Source organism: Peromyscus maniculatus, chromosome 7 (genome assembly GCF_049852395.1).
Source record: "Peromyscus maniculatus bairdii isolate BWxNUB_F1_BW_parent chromosome 7, HU_Pman_BW_mat_3.1, whole genome shotgun sequence".
Taxonomy (NCBI): domain Eukaryota; kingdom Metazoa; phylum Chordata; class Mammalia; order Rodentia; family Cricetidae; genus Peromyscus; species Peromyscus maniculatus.
This window is the reverse complement of record NC_134858.1, coordinates 75268096-75282547: the sequence shown is the minus strand read 5'-3', so window position 1 is coordinate 75282547 and position 14452 is coordinate 75268096. Positions and strand designations below refer to the sequence as shown.

The 14452-nt window shown below is 44.6% G+C and overlaps 1 protein-coding gene and 1 long non-coding RNA gene across 2 annotated transcripts in view; one reads left to right on the top strand and one right to left on the bottom strand.

Annotated features, from left to right (window-relative positions):
• Gclc (glutamate-cysteine ligase catalytic subunit) overlaps window positions 1-7633 on the bottom strand; it is a 44729-nt gene extending 37096 nt beyond the window's left edge. The window contains exon 1 of the mRNA XM_006973716.4: window positions 7199-7633. Coding sequence (XP_006973778.1) covers window positions 7199-7348 — 150 coding nt within the window. The 5' untranslated portion in view covers window positions 7349-7633. The remainder of the gene's footprint in view (window positions 1-7198) is intronic.
• A 115-nt stretch (window positions 7634-7748) lies between these two features.
• On the top strand, window positions 7749-10755 carry LOC107400788 (uncharacterized). Its single transcript, XR_006074223.2, has 3 exons — window positions 7749-8343; window positions 8506-8590; window positions 9440-10755. It is a non-coding gene; the product is annotated as an uncharacterized LOC107400788 (long non-coding RNA).
• Window positions 10756-14452: the final 3697 nt, after the last annotated feature.

The following is a 14452-nucleotide window of genomic DNA, read 5'->3' as shown; positions in this document are numbered from 1 at the left end:
AACTGAAGATGTAAAGAAGAGAGAAGTACGTCTTTGTGAGAAAGAAGATTCAATATTGCTTAGGTACCAACTCTCAAACTGGTATGTGTACTCAACAGAGTCCTAATGAGATCAAAATCTCATGAGGGTTTATTTATTTTTTTATACAAACTGTCTACCTGGCTGTAAAACTCATAGAAAATCAATGTATGTAGAACAATTTAAACTAAGAAACAAACAGATGGTATTTCTTGACTTCATTCTCTACAGAAATTAAAGGAAAATGTTATCAGCACAAACACAGATCAAGGGACAGTGTAACAAATACAGAACTAAAACGACATCTAACAGTGAGAAAGTACACCTCTGGAAGTGAAGGAAGGCTAGTCCTTCAACAAACACTGGAGCAACATTCAGCATAAACAAACACATAGGTATGCACACACACAATACACAAGCTGCCTTCCTTTCCTATGGAATCCCTCATTCCATATATATATGGAGTGAGGGAATGGAGTGAGAGAGAAAACTAGAATTTTTGTAATGCCTATTAAGAAATGAACTGGGGCTGGAGAGATGGCTCAGTGGTTAAGAGCACAGACTGTTCTTCCAAAGGTCCTGAGTTTAATTCCCAGAAACCACATGGTGGCTCACAACAAGCTGTAATGATATCTGGTGCCCTCTTATGGCCTGCAGGGACACATGCAGACAGAACACTGTATAAATAATAAATAAATATTAAAAATAAAAAAAAAGAAATGAACTATTTTCACTTCAGACAAGAACTTAATATTCAGAGTTTACAAAAATTGCAAAAATTAAATACCAAGGAAATAAAACTGTCATTCAGTGAATGGACAAATGAACTAAACAGACGGTGTTCAAAAATAAAACACAAATAGTCAATAACTATTTTAAAACTGTTCAATACCCCCAGCAATCAGGAAAATGCAAATTAAACCTACTCTGAGATACCACCTCACCCCATTCAGAATAGCTATCATTAATAAATCACAACAAATGTTGGAGAGGATATGGAGAGAAAGGAAACCTTATTCACTGTTGGCAGGGGCTGAAAATTAATACAGCCATTATGGAAATCAGTTTGAAGATTTCTCAAAAAATTAAAAATAGAAACACCATGACCCAGGTATATCACTCCTGGGCGTTTACCCGTAGAACTCATACTCTACCCTAGAGATATTTGCACCCCCTGTTTATCGTTGCCTTATCCATTACAGAAAGGAATTGGAATCAACCTAGTTGTCCATCAGCAGGTAAATGGATAATGAAAATTTGGCATCCATATAGTGTATGTGTACACACATACACACACACACACACACACACGTGCGCACACAATTTAGCTCTCAAGAAAAATGTGATCACATAACTTGCAGGAAAACGGATGGACTCAGAATGTACAATCCCAGAAAGAAAAAAACCTCTCACAGTCTCTCTTATATTTGGAATCTAGCCAATATATGTAAACAAATGTACATGTGTGTACAGTATAATATATAGGAAAGAGAACAAAAAAAGCTAAATAAACATTAAGAGATAAGGAAGGACAGAATGAAGGTAATGCACACAAATTATGAAAGGATATAAAACTAATCTCTTTTCTACTTCTATTCATTTTTGGTAGTGGATACACACACACACACACACACACACACACACACACACACACACACTCTCTCTCTCTCTCATTCATTCAAATGTCAAAGTACAAAATCCAACATGAAATTTCAGTTTGTTCTAGAAAGCTATTCTGTCAGAACATAGCCCAAGAATGGAGTTATGTGAGAGACTTCTGATTGCTTGTGAGAAAACTCTAAGGAAACAAGAGTCTTGTGACCTCAGTTTCTTCAACACATGGAACTGTTCTTGGAATGTGTTTGCATGCTCCTCCTATGTACATTGGACAGGAGTGAGTTGACTTCAGAGCGCTCATTATTGCTTGCTAATGTTACTCAATTAACTGTTCAAACTATCCTTTCTATGGCTCTATGGAAAACATGCTTTGTTTTGGGTTTTGCCATGTGTGGCTTATTCTTGTGATTGGACACTTTACTCTTGTGATTTCTTAACCCTCAGAGTATAAACTGTCTGAGGCTCTGAATAAAGTTGGCTATTGCATGAGACTTTTGTCCACCTCATTAATCAGCTCCATTCTCCCAGGTCCCACCTTCTCTAGAGTGGTGACACTATTCTAACAGAACAGAAGCTTGTTGGGTCTTTGGGTCTGGTCTAATTTTGGTCTATGATTTTTCTTTTATATGCAACATTTTTTTAATGATAAAGTTTAAGATAAATAAAATTCAAAAAAGAAAAAAATGAGTTGTGTTCAACAGTATATTTTAGTAAATCAATAAACATTGTTCTAAAATACTATTGAGTTCTGAAATAAATTGAGATTCTGAAAGCTATTTTATTATTATCATCCTATTTTGTGAATGTGTATGTATGTGTACCACTTGAGTGTAGTACCCTCAGTGTTCTGAAGAGGATGCTGTATCCTCTGGGACTGGGGTTACAGATGGCTGTGAGAGGCCATGTGGGTACTGGTAATAGAATCTGGGTTCTCTGGTAAAGTAACAAGTGCTCTTAACTGTCGAGCCATTTTAAAATTTCAGCATAATATACTAAGCTAATGGAACAGATCTGGTTGCAAAAACAAAACAAAACAAAAAACAAACATATGGAATGTCTCACCCACAATGACTATGGTTACTTAAATGAGATATAAAGTGAGGCTTGGCGGTACAAGCCTATAACCCTAGCTACCTGGAAGACTGAAACAAGAAGATCACAAGTTCAAGGCCTGCCTGTTTCAAAATTTTTAAAAGGGCTGGGGATATAGAGTTCAGGTAGTGTCCTTGAGATAAAGAAGAAAACTTGGAACAACCAGGTTTGGGGAAAACATATCTTTAAGAACTACTGTATTGGTTAAAAATATGAAAATGATTGCTTTCTTTTTGTGCATTAAAACTTTTTACTGTTTAACATTTTTATTAATGCATATTATTTAAGAAAGGTCTCATCATTTGGGGCAGAGATGAAGAAAGGACAGACACACAGATACAAGTACAGAAAAGTTGAGGTCAGGTAGGCTGTGCTTGCTGATGGTGCAGCACCAACTACAGCAACAACCAGGAACCTCCATGTGTTTCTTAAGTACAGCGTGGGGGTGGGGGTGGGGATTAGCTACACTACAGGAGGTCTCTGTAGGTGAGCACGTGTGTGTGTGTGTGTGTGTGTGTGTGTGTGTGTGTGTGTGTGTGTGTGTAGATTAGCTAGTCTTGTAAGAGGTCTCTGCAGGTGGGGGGGATTAGCTAGTCTTGTAGGAGTTCTCTGTAGGTGAGCAGTCTCAGGATGTAAAAACACTCTACTTGCACACACCATCAATGTTCACTCAGACCAGAGGAAGGCTTTGCCAATTTCCCACTGAGTCTGAGGTCTTGGTCCTTGACATGACTCAAGTCAAACAATACGTGTTCACTCAGAACTTCACTTGCTCCCTGCACATCATGACATCTTTTATAGATCCTGACAGACAGCTCCATAACCTGCCTAGTTTGAGTGCTGTAAAAGGAGATTTGATAACACGCCAAACTTTAGAATCAGGTTTCAATTCTGCTACTAAGTAACAGACAAGGCTGTACACACAGCTGACAGTAACATTAAAAAGAAGTTATTGCTTTATGCATTTTAGATTTCCCAGATCAATAAATTCCCATTATTTTCTGGGAATGGTGGAGATTGGAAACAAGTTCCCTGTGCATGCTAGGAAAGAACTTCCTGATTGAATTGTGTCCCTAGCCCTGCATTGGTATTTGTTACTTTCTATGAGACAGGGTCTCTCTATGCAGCCCTAGCTGTCTTGAAACTCACTACATAGACCAGGCTGACCTCACAGAGACCTGACTGCCTAGGCCTACTGAATGCTGGGGGTTGATAGCGTGTGCCACCATGCCCAGCTTCCTCCATCAACATACACGAACTGAGCTATAAACAAAACCTGTACCTGTTCTTCAAGTTCAAACTTCCATTTCCCAAAAAAACAGCATAACAAATGCTGGCGAGAACTAAGACTGGCCATATTAAAGGTGAAATAGGCATATGCAGGAAGAAAAACAAAATAGCAAAGCCAGCCATGCTTCCAAGGGCAACAGACTAAAAACAAACAACAAATCACCAAATATAAAAATAAATAAATATATATATATATATATATTTATTTATTTATATATCTCCAAACTGTATGTACTTGAACTGTAAAAGCTTGAAGAAATGAGAGAAAGTAAAGCAAGCAGGTTCAAGATCCAACTCAGTTTGGCAAACACTAAATACAAGGTTCTTTCTCATGTGGAGATATAAACACTGTCCTCATACACAGAGCCGCATATTTCTGAAGTGGCAGGCTCTCTTCCAAACACAACCATGACCAGTTCTAAGGTTTGGCTGCAGTTCTTTCTGGTTTTTTCCAACTAAGTCCAAGGCTGGACAGATGCAACATCAAACCTTGTAAAGCAGTGGTTCTCAACCCTCCTAACGCTGCGACCCTTTAACACAGCTCCTCATGTTGTGGTGACCCTCCAACCATAAAATTATTTCATTGCTACTTCATAACTGTAATTTTGCTACTGTTATGAAGCATAAATCTGATATGTATATCTGACATGTGATCACCAAAGGGGTCATGACCCACAGGTTGAAAACTGCAGTTGTAAAGTAGTATTTGGTGTCACGACTATCCAGTGCAATGTATCACATCTAAAACACTTCTATACAGCAGGACTATCTCATCTCCAGGGCCCAGAGCACTCAGCACACCTTTCTCCACTTGTATCTGTAAGAAACTGGCCAGCCTTCAGACAATTCTTCAGGGTGTGCAACAGGAAGTCCCCACTGTGCACAAGGACTTGTACAGACTTCTAGCTCTTGTACATAGGCTGAAATCAACAAAAACTTCAGCATGAGACTGCCAGAAGAAATGTGGAAGGGGAGGTTCAGTATCTGTACTCCAAAGGCAAAGGCAGGAGAGTGAACCTCCTGGAGGAGGAGACCAATGGTCCACTGAAGTGCCCTTTCAGGAGTGACAGCAGGGTAGGGACTTTTCCTGTTTATCATCTAGGAACTTTTCGCAGTTCTAATTCTTCCGGTGTCAGGCTATTTCCTAGTAAACTCTCAACACTGGAAGGCTGGAGAAAATTCGGCTTGTCAGCTTATGTCACTTATGACAGGATATTTGCAAAAAGAAATTTGGGAATGTAGTTTCAGCAGCCACAACGTTTTCACAGAACATCCTTGACATCATTTAAAGTAGGAGCCATTTTAGCCAGGCAACTTATTAGAAGATTACACCTCTGAAGTCTAATGTCTCAACAGACCTGCCTAATATCCTCTTTTCAAGAAGTGTTCACTGGCTAGGTGGTGGCAGACCATGCCTTTAACCCCAGTACTCAGGAGGCAGAGCACGCCTTTAATCCCAGTACTCGGGAGGCAGAGGCAGGCAGATCTCCCAGTTCAAGGCCAGCTTGATCTACAGAGTGAATTCCAGGACAGCCAGAGCTACACAGAAGAAATCTCTTTAAAAAGCCAAGTGTTAACTGGCTGGAATGCTGGGCCTAAACAGACAGAAGACAAGTGCACAGGATTGCCAGGCTTCTCTGCTCCCCTCTGTTGTTTGTGGGGAGGAAGGCAAACCTATGCCAACACTGGAGCCACCAGAGCCTGTCACTTGAGGTCCTACTCTACAGCTCTTGACTCAGCAAGGACAAGTCACTTGAAACACGTAGTTGTACATGCGCTTCTTGCCAACAGGGGGAGCATTTTATTTATTTATTTATTTTTTAAAGAGAAAAGGATCCAGGTGGTTTCCTGGTTAGAGAAAAGGCAAGGAGGAGACTCTGGAGTGAACAGCTGTGCTTCAACCGCAGGGAACATCTCCTGTGGACGCAGTTCTCCCTGCAACAGTTACAAAGACATTAACGGCCTTCCTTTTCTTTTTATGGAGTATAGAGTCCCAGTTAAACGTCAAAGGATGCAAAAGTAAATTTTTGATTGCTCAAACATGGTTAAGTTCCAAGAGAACTTTAAAGGATGCCACAATGACCTGCTGCCAACCATACCAGGCACATGGTTAGGCCCTAGGAAAAACAAGTGATTGAGAAGCATGTCCCTGCCCTGTAAATGACCCACAAAACACAAACGCATAACTAACTGTCAGACGTTGTAAACAGACAACAAACTTTAGACTAAAACTGGAGAACTGCCCAACATGTTGTGTGTCCCTTTCCTGGAAAGAACGATACACAATTTTTGTAGAAATGTGAATTATTAGTCCTTATATTTCCCTAGTCCCAGCACAATTCTTCCAGCTGCAGATAGCAGTCATCTACCCACATTAGATACAGAAAAACTAACTTTTTGCAGGAAGATATCCCATGCTGGTGCAGTAACACTTTGAAACTTAGCCCAAGGGTGATAATACTATTATTATAGGAGTGGCACCCTATCTATGGTAAATGCCAAACCCACACAACAAAGGGACAGACTCTTCAAGGGGTCAGTTAACTTTATTATCTTATATCAAGGTGTTTTTTAAAAGCAGGGAGTACATAAAACTAAGTAACAGCTTTAGCGTTGCCAATTTCAGATGACTTCAACAAACAGGTCCCAGAGATCATGCCGATTTCATCCAGCACTGACTGGTAATGCTTAGCGGCAGGATCTAACCGGTCTCACCTAACCTTTGAGTTGTAAGCCTTCACAGTTAAACGGGATAGTTGGGTCTTCCGTGTAGGGAGGTAGCCCCAAGCCCTTAGATGTAGTAATGTATTTGTTTAAATTTCTAACCGAAGTTTGTGGACAGGTGTGAGATGTGACAGCCGCTTAAAAGAACCTAGATGGTGGAGGGCCGAAGCAAACACCCTGGAGAAATGAAACGTGATAGCATGCCAACCAGGGCGAGTCAGTCCCGTTCACACTTATCTCCAAGGCGAATTGTGTGACGGGACGGCGGGAGGCAGACAGACACACAGACACACAGACAGACACACAGACAGACACACACACACTTCCCCGCTCAGGCCCTCCCAGCACCCGAGCCGCTTTCGTCCGGACGTGAATGAATGAGCCCGAGGCGCAGCGCCGAGCCCGGCCAGCGACGGGGCCGCGGGCGGCCTGGCCGAACAAAGGCGCGCGGGCTCACCTCGTCACCCCATTTGAGCACGTCCTTGTGCCGGTCCTTGACGGCGTGGTAGATGTGCAGGAACTGGAGGATGCCGTGCCGCCGCACGTGGTCGGCGTGCCGCTGGGTCTCTTCCCAGCTCAGCGGCGAGCCCTGGGACAGCAGCCCCATGGCCGAGTCCTCCTCCTCCTCCTCCCGGCCGCAGCTCCGCCCTGGGGGCGCCCTCGGGCCGCGCGGCGGGCGTCCCGTCCGTTCCCGCTCCGGCTCGGACCCCGCCGCGCGGGTGACAGCCCGGGACGCGGTCTCTCGCCGCCGCCCGGCCTCGCGCTCCCACGCCGGCCCTGCGGCCCAGGCCGCCGCGGCAGCGCTCCACTCGGCGCCGCCGGTGTCGTGCACGGGCTTCCTACTTGCGACCCGAAGCTGCGCTAGCACCGAGCATGCCCAGTGACTCGCCTGCCGCTCCGCGCGCCGGGCTCCGGATTTTATAGGCTGCGACCGGGGAGGGGCGGGGACCGAAGCGGCGGGGCGGGGGCGGGGCCTGGGCGCGGGGGCGGGGCTGAGGCCGTGGGCGTCCGCGGGTGGCCTGGCTAGCGGCGAATAAGGACAGGGAAGTCTTAGTCCCAAGAGATAAAATCCGGGTCAAGAAAAAAGAAAAAAAGAAAAAAAAGCACGATTGTTTGAATTAATGAAAAGCCGACCAGATTAGTTTTTAGGTGGGAAGGGCCTCATGCTTACAAAACGGTGAGAGATGGAAAAAAAATTAACTCGGGAGTCAGCTGAAATGCCTGCTCAACTCTATGTATAAAGTTCGAGTAATACTTTTTAGTGGGTGTTGTACAACTCCACATGGCATGGATGTACATGGAGTTGACTGCTGGTTATTTACATGAATTCATGTGTCTACAAAGGGGTTTGGCGTATGTATGCAATCATTGCAAATCCTCTAAGTTAACTATTTGCCAACGGATCTGGTTGGCACAAACATCATTTATTATGCAGAAGAGTCTTGTGACTATGTCCAAGTGGGCAGTGTGGGGAGTTGTCTTCAGAAGTTCCCCCACCATCAGAACCTAAGATTGATCCAGCACCGGTCAGAAAGTGCTCAGGAGAGCTCTACCATACCTTCTATAGATAGGCACTAGGAACTGGATTTGGTGGGAATGAAGGTAAGGTGGCACCTTGCACTGGAATAATTGTTCGATTAATGTTTTGCAACTGGATAAAAATATGCAGTAACTAGATGATCCATTCATGGACAGAGGGCAGAAAACATTTATTACACTCTTTCTCCTTGACTGTAGTTACATTTTTATTATGTACTTATTTAGAGACAAGATCTCACTATGTAACCTGACCTGGCTTTGACTGCCTGGAGTTCATCTTGGCTCACCCTCCTGAGTTCTGGAATTATAGGTATGAATTTCTACACTTGTCTTAGAGTTAATATTTAATAAACACTAATCACATTTAATAAACACCGATCAATGAAAGCATGATAAGAATATTTCTCACTGCCTTTATATTGAATGGGCCCATCAAAGAGCTTGAGGCCATGGATATTGGAGGTATGGCTGTGATTTCCACAGTGGGATGTATGTGAGTGGGCATGCGCATAGGTTAGATGAGATCTAAAACTGAGGAGACAGACAACGGTGTCTATCTCTAACACATAGCTGAAATAATAATAATAAAAAACTCAGTCAAACTTTCCCCCACTCACTCAACCTCCGCTGCTCACTAACCCCGACCCTTCATGTGTATGGATAGTCCTTAACTACTATGCTCTGGTCCTCCGTTCATTCTTCCTTTTTTGTCTGCATGACTGAGATTCTCCAGCTGACACACTCCTTTGCGTCCGGGTTACTCTGTATTGTGCCTGAATTTGTAGACACCTCTGCGTATACACTATATATGTTAGGTAGCGGCTTTCTTTGGAGTAGAGATGAAGTGTGTGTGTGTGTTGTACTTCTAGAAGAGTACTCGATATAGACTGGTGCTTAATAAGTGTTAGTTTCTCTGGAATGAGCTGGTATGGGAGTGGTGGGGGGGAGCTGTTTCACCTGCATGTAAACTATCCCAATGATCATTTGGTTATTCTCAAAGTCTCACCCCACATTTTCATACACCTGCATGATTCAGCACAATAGCCACTGGCCTCGAGTGGTTATTAAGCATTGGGAGTGCCACTGACAGGACTCTAAAAAGTGGATTTTTAGTTGTATTAAACTTAATTGTTCTCAATATGTTTCAAATGGGTTTCAGCTGGCAGTTGTGTCTCATGTCTGTAAACCTCCCCGTCTGAAGTTGTGACTGAACTACCACAGACTTGAGGCCAGCCTGGGATAGAGGAAGACAACTAACCCGGTTGTGACTGAACTACCACAGACTTGAGGCCAGCCTGGGATAGAGGAAGACAACTAACCCGCCAACATTTCATCTTTCACTTGGTAACAGGGACACTTACGCATAAATCAGGAACAAGTTCGGAATGTGAACTTACTGAATTTTCAACTGTACATTTTTATGGAATCGAAATGCAAATTAAATCCTCCGATGAAAATTTAGTGACCCTGAGACTAGATTCGAAGACTTACTACAAAAATAAAAATATCTCGCTAAATATTAATTACATGTTGACCTAATAGATTTCAGATGTTTGGTTAAAATAAATAGCACATTATTTACGTTGCTCCCCCAGTTTCTTTTCAGATCTTTAAGGTGGCTTCTGAAAAGTTTGACATGCGGCCCGCACTCCACTTCGTTGAAAGAGCTGGTGTAGACTTGTTTACACATTAGAAAGTGCTTTCTCCACACACCTGCTGTTTTCTCACAGAGAGACCATGAAGTGGTCTCCAGGGAGAATGTCAACTCAAGTGTCAGGAGGAAGCAGATCTGCGCGGTTCAGTAACCTACAAGTTCTAACATAGTCAAATTCCAACGCGATCCCGAACGTACTGGGGATTTACTCGGTGATCTGAGTTGGCCTGCACTGGACTGGGGTTCACCATCGCTTAGGGAAGCTCTCTAGCCCTATGTCTGAATTTTGATCATTCACCCCGCATGCGAGGGTCTCAGAGCTCCGAACCATAACTTAGGCACAGACACGGTGGCGCCACTGGAGAGACGTGCCAAATTTTAAGTCATTCTCCCCGGCAGCGCCTTTAGCTGTGCTCAAAAAGAAAAAGAGGCACCACCGGGAAATCAACGTTCGGCCAGCGGCTCCCTTCGGCCCGTGTGCATTTCTTTGCACCTGCACGTCTGCAGGCTTGCACCGTGCGGAATACCGGCCGGCAGGGTTTCAGCTGGGGAGCGTCGTTTTCAGCCGGCCGCGAGTCCCCGGAGGAGAAGGCGGGGATGCGAAAGGGAGAGAAAGCTCCCAGCTTGCAGAACCAGCTCTCCCCTCCCTCCGCCACGATCCCAGGCGCACCCGAACCTCTCTGGGTCTTGGGGGACACCCAGCAGGGCGCGCAAATTCCGCGCGCCCACCGCGCCAGCGCGCGCGCGCGCCCAGGCCCCGCCCACCGGCCGCGGGAAAACCCGGCCGCGGAGCTGGCGCGGGGGGGTCCCCTGGCCGCGCCGGGGCGTCGTCGCTCGCCCGGCTCGCCGGCTCGCTCGCTCGCTCGCTCGCACGCCCGCCGTTGTTGTGGGAGCGCTGGCCACGTGACCGCCGGACCGCCCCCCTCGGGCGCGCCGTGCCGCCTCACCGTGACTCAGCACTCTGCGCGGGCGGCTCGCCCGGTGGGGGTCTGGTCCCCGGCAGAGGCTGCGCCGCCGCCGTTCCCGCAGGAAGGTCGTTGTCGTGGCAGCCGTTTCAGACGACGCAGGTCCCGGCTGCGCGTCGTTCCTCGGGCGTCACGCGATTACGTCTCCCCGTTGGCGGCTTGGCTGAGAGCCTGGGAGGGAAGCGGAGGCGCGGTGTGCCCCGGGGACGCCACCTCCCTAGGCCTGAGATAGTAGCGCCTGGTGGCCTCCAGTGGGTTTTAATAAGTTACCCTGGGCTGCATCGGCCACACACTTCAGTTTCCTGGGGAAGCCGGAGAACGGACCTAGTTACCGGGTTTTTGTTTTGTGTTTTTTCCAAGGAGGTCACTGAGACCCAATAAAATGCCAACTACCCCTGTGGGGATCCGAACTGTGACTTCAGGCTGCTTGCTTTCTGCTACAGCACAGCCTAGGTGAGGTCCGGTTGGCAGCCCTCTGTGGAATTCCGGGTGTGATACCGCTTGCTGTGCACACCTCCTTTGACACACCCTTTCTCCAAAGTCTTCAGGTTTACTAGGGAAGAACTTCAAGCTGTGTCTTAAATTTCGCAATTGGTGCAAAACAGCCATTCCTACAGTGTATATGGTAGCAAAGAACAAATGACGTGGAAGGGATTTGGTTTTTACCCTCCATTTGAATTGTACTTGGCATTTGTTCAGACACAAGGACCTGTCCTGGTTCCTGGGATGGAAGAGGCCCAAGGGACAGGATTTCATAGGTTTGCACGATGTGTTTACGGTCAAGGGACATCTACCTTCTCACTTGTTATGAGTGAGTCTGGAGGTTAGGTTTCCCTTTCATCCTAAGCATTGTCTGATGCCAGTGCTGCTAAAAGAGCTGAGGACATGTAAATGTGTTTGCACTGTGGAGTATTTGAACTCATGCTGTTGGGGTGTGCTCTTATCTTAATGAAAATGCAAAGCTCAGCCGTTTCGTTGTTTGAGACAGGGTTTCAAGTGGCTCGGGCTGGCCACAGATTTACTGATTAGCCAAAGATAGCCTTGAACTCCTGAGCCTCCTGCTCTCATGTGCTGACGTCACACACCTACTTCCTTTTTTTAGTTTATTTAGATTTTCGAAAAATAGAAATCTGCTTGTTTTCATGTAGTTAGGAAGACCAGCAAGTGATGAAGACCGGTAGGAAATTGTAGAAGATGTGGGAGCAAGACATAATGGCTTTAGAAGCCATTTCCCCCAGAACATGAAGGCTGGGATGCTGAACGCATAGGTAAACTCCCTATCCCCCGCAATATTTTCTTCCTAATGAGATGCTGGGGAAGAAGATACGGGTACCAAGGTGATGGGCTGGGACAGGAAGGGCTAAATCTGCACCTCGCAGACTTAACTCTTACAAACATGGTTAAAAAGTAGCCTTTTACTGTGAAAATTCCCAACGCTGTGAAAGCAGATACAATGGAGTCCACATCCATTCTCTATGATTGGTGTCACTATGTGGCTAATCTTGTAGCTCTTAGTGTTGACATCTATCTGCTAGAGGGAAGTAAAGGATGGTTTCCCTGTGAAGGATATAGATTTGCCGCCCAGGGAGTAGGAAAGAGTAAGAGTAGGTCAATTTCCAGACAGAAATGGTTTCCTTTGTTCTGAAAGTGGGGCTTAGTCTACACATTTGTAATCCATGTGCTTTTCATTCCAAGTTACTAGACATTTTAAATCATGGAACTTTCCATTTAAAACCTAAAACTAGGAGGGGTTGGAGAGATGGCTCAGTGGTTAAGAGCATTGGCTGCTCTTCCAGAGGACTGGTTCAATTCCCAGTACCTACATGGCAGCTCACAACTGTCTGTAACTCCAGTTCCAGGGGATCTGGCACCCTCACACAGACATACATATAAGCAAAGCACCAATGCATGTGAAATAAATTTAAAAAACTAAAACTTAAAAAGAAACTGTACTTATTTCGTGTTATGCAAACAGTTTCACAATGACTGGAATGGATAATGACAGTGTCAAGTAGGCCAGGTGCCAGATTTTAGCTTCTACTCTGTACCTCCCATCTCATGCCCTTGAGTTCATATAAATATATGTACATTTCATTCTAGATTAGATATCTTCAGATAACTGGGCCTGGAATACAACAACCTATTTTATATAGATGATGGTTTTAAAAGGTCAAATCATAATTACGTGTGTGTGTGTGTGTGTGTGTGTGTGTGTGTAAAGGCAAATTCAATAAACATTGAACAACTGTGTTTAGATAAGACCAATTCCTAAAAGCCAGAAATAATAACATAACCATACATAAGTTATTTTCCCACATACTACGCCTTTGGCCACTTATTCTAAGCAGCACTTAGACTTAAATGTCATAGATTCTTACAGAAAAAACTGAAGTCATCTAAAAGCAGTTTGTCCTACAAGACAGCCCCACAACAATAATCTCGTTTACAATAAGAGTAGTTCTGAGTGTCAGATTGAGAAATGTAGGTCAATATTACACACACACACACACACACACACACACACACACTTAAATGTCAATGGTACTTTTCCTTAAATATTGCAAGACTTTCTAAGGTCATCAAAATGATTAGTTGAGAAGAATATAAAATGATTGTAGTTTCTCTCTCTCTCTCTCTCTCTCTCTCTCTCTCTCTCTCTCACACACACACACACACACACACACACACACACACACACACACACACCACTCTTTTAAGAAGTATTTGAACATAAAGATGGGCACCAAGTGAGCAGCTTGTCTGTTTACCTTTGATCTGGACAAGGATGGGGAACTAAGACATTATTTGATAATTATGATTTGGATAGTTTTATATTCCCCCCTCCAAAACCAAATAAGTAAAATGCCCAAAGAGTGTGGCCTAAGTATCTCAGGGTACTCCTGTGCTGACTCCTCCATCCCAAGGATGGCAAAGCAGCTGATTGGATGACACTGTCTTCCTGATCTGGTCACAGCTTGCTGTGGGCAGCAACAGCCTTTGAGGTGAATATACTCTGTGGCCTTACTGGAGCACTACCTGTAACTGGAGCACTACCTGTACCTGGAGCACTACAAAGGCTGAGTAAGGAGGATTTCAAGTTTAAAGTTAGGCTGGACTACACAGCAAGAACCTGCCTCAAACAAAAGGATCAGGTGGGGTGTGGGGAAGGAAGGGAGAGGAGAGAGTTTCCAGGTGTATACAGTTAGGGAGGAGGTTAAGAAAGACTGTTTACTATAAGGTGTTACTCCATTCTTCGGAGCAGGGGGATGCTCGGTTGGGGAGCCGAACAACGCACACTAGTAAACAGAATCAGGATTTGATCCAGTCTGTTTGCCTTCAAAGTCCAAGTCAAATCCACTCACCTCACACTGCAAAAAACAAAACAACACTTACAAAAAGTAGAGTTGACATTTGAATAGGACCTATGGCTTACAGAGTGCTTAGCCGGAAAAGGTAAATGAGAGGTAAAGGAATGAATATTTCTTATATACTTATTTAAGTATATACTTATACTTATATACAATATTTAAATTCCTTATCCATAAACTTATAG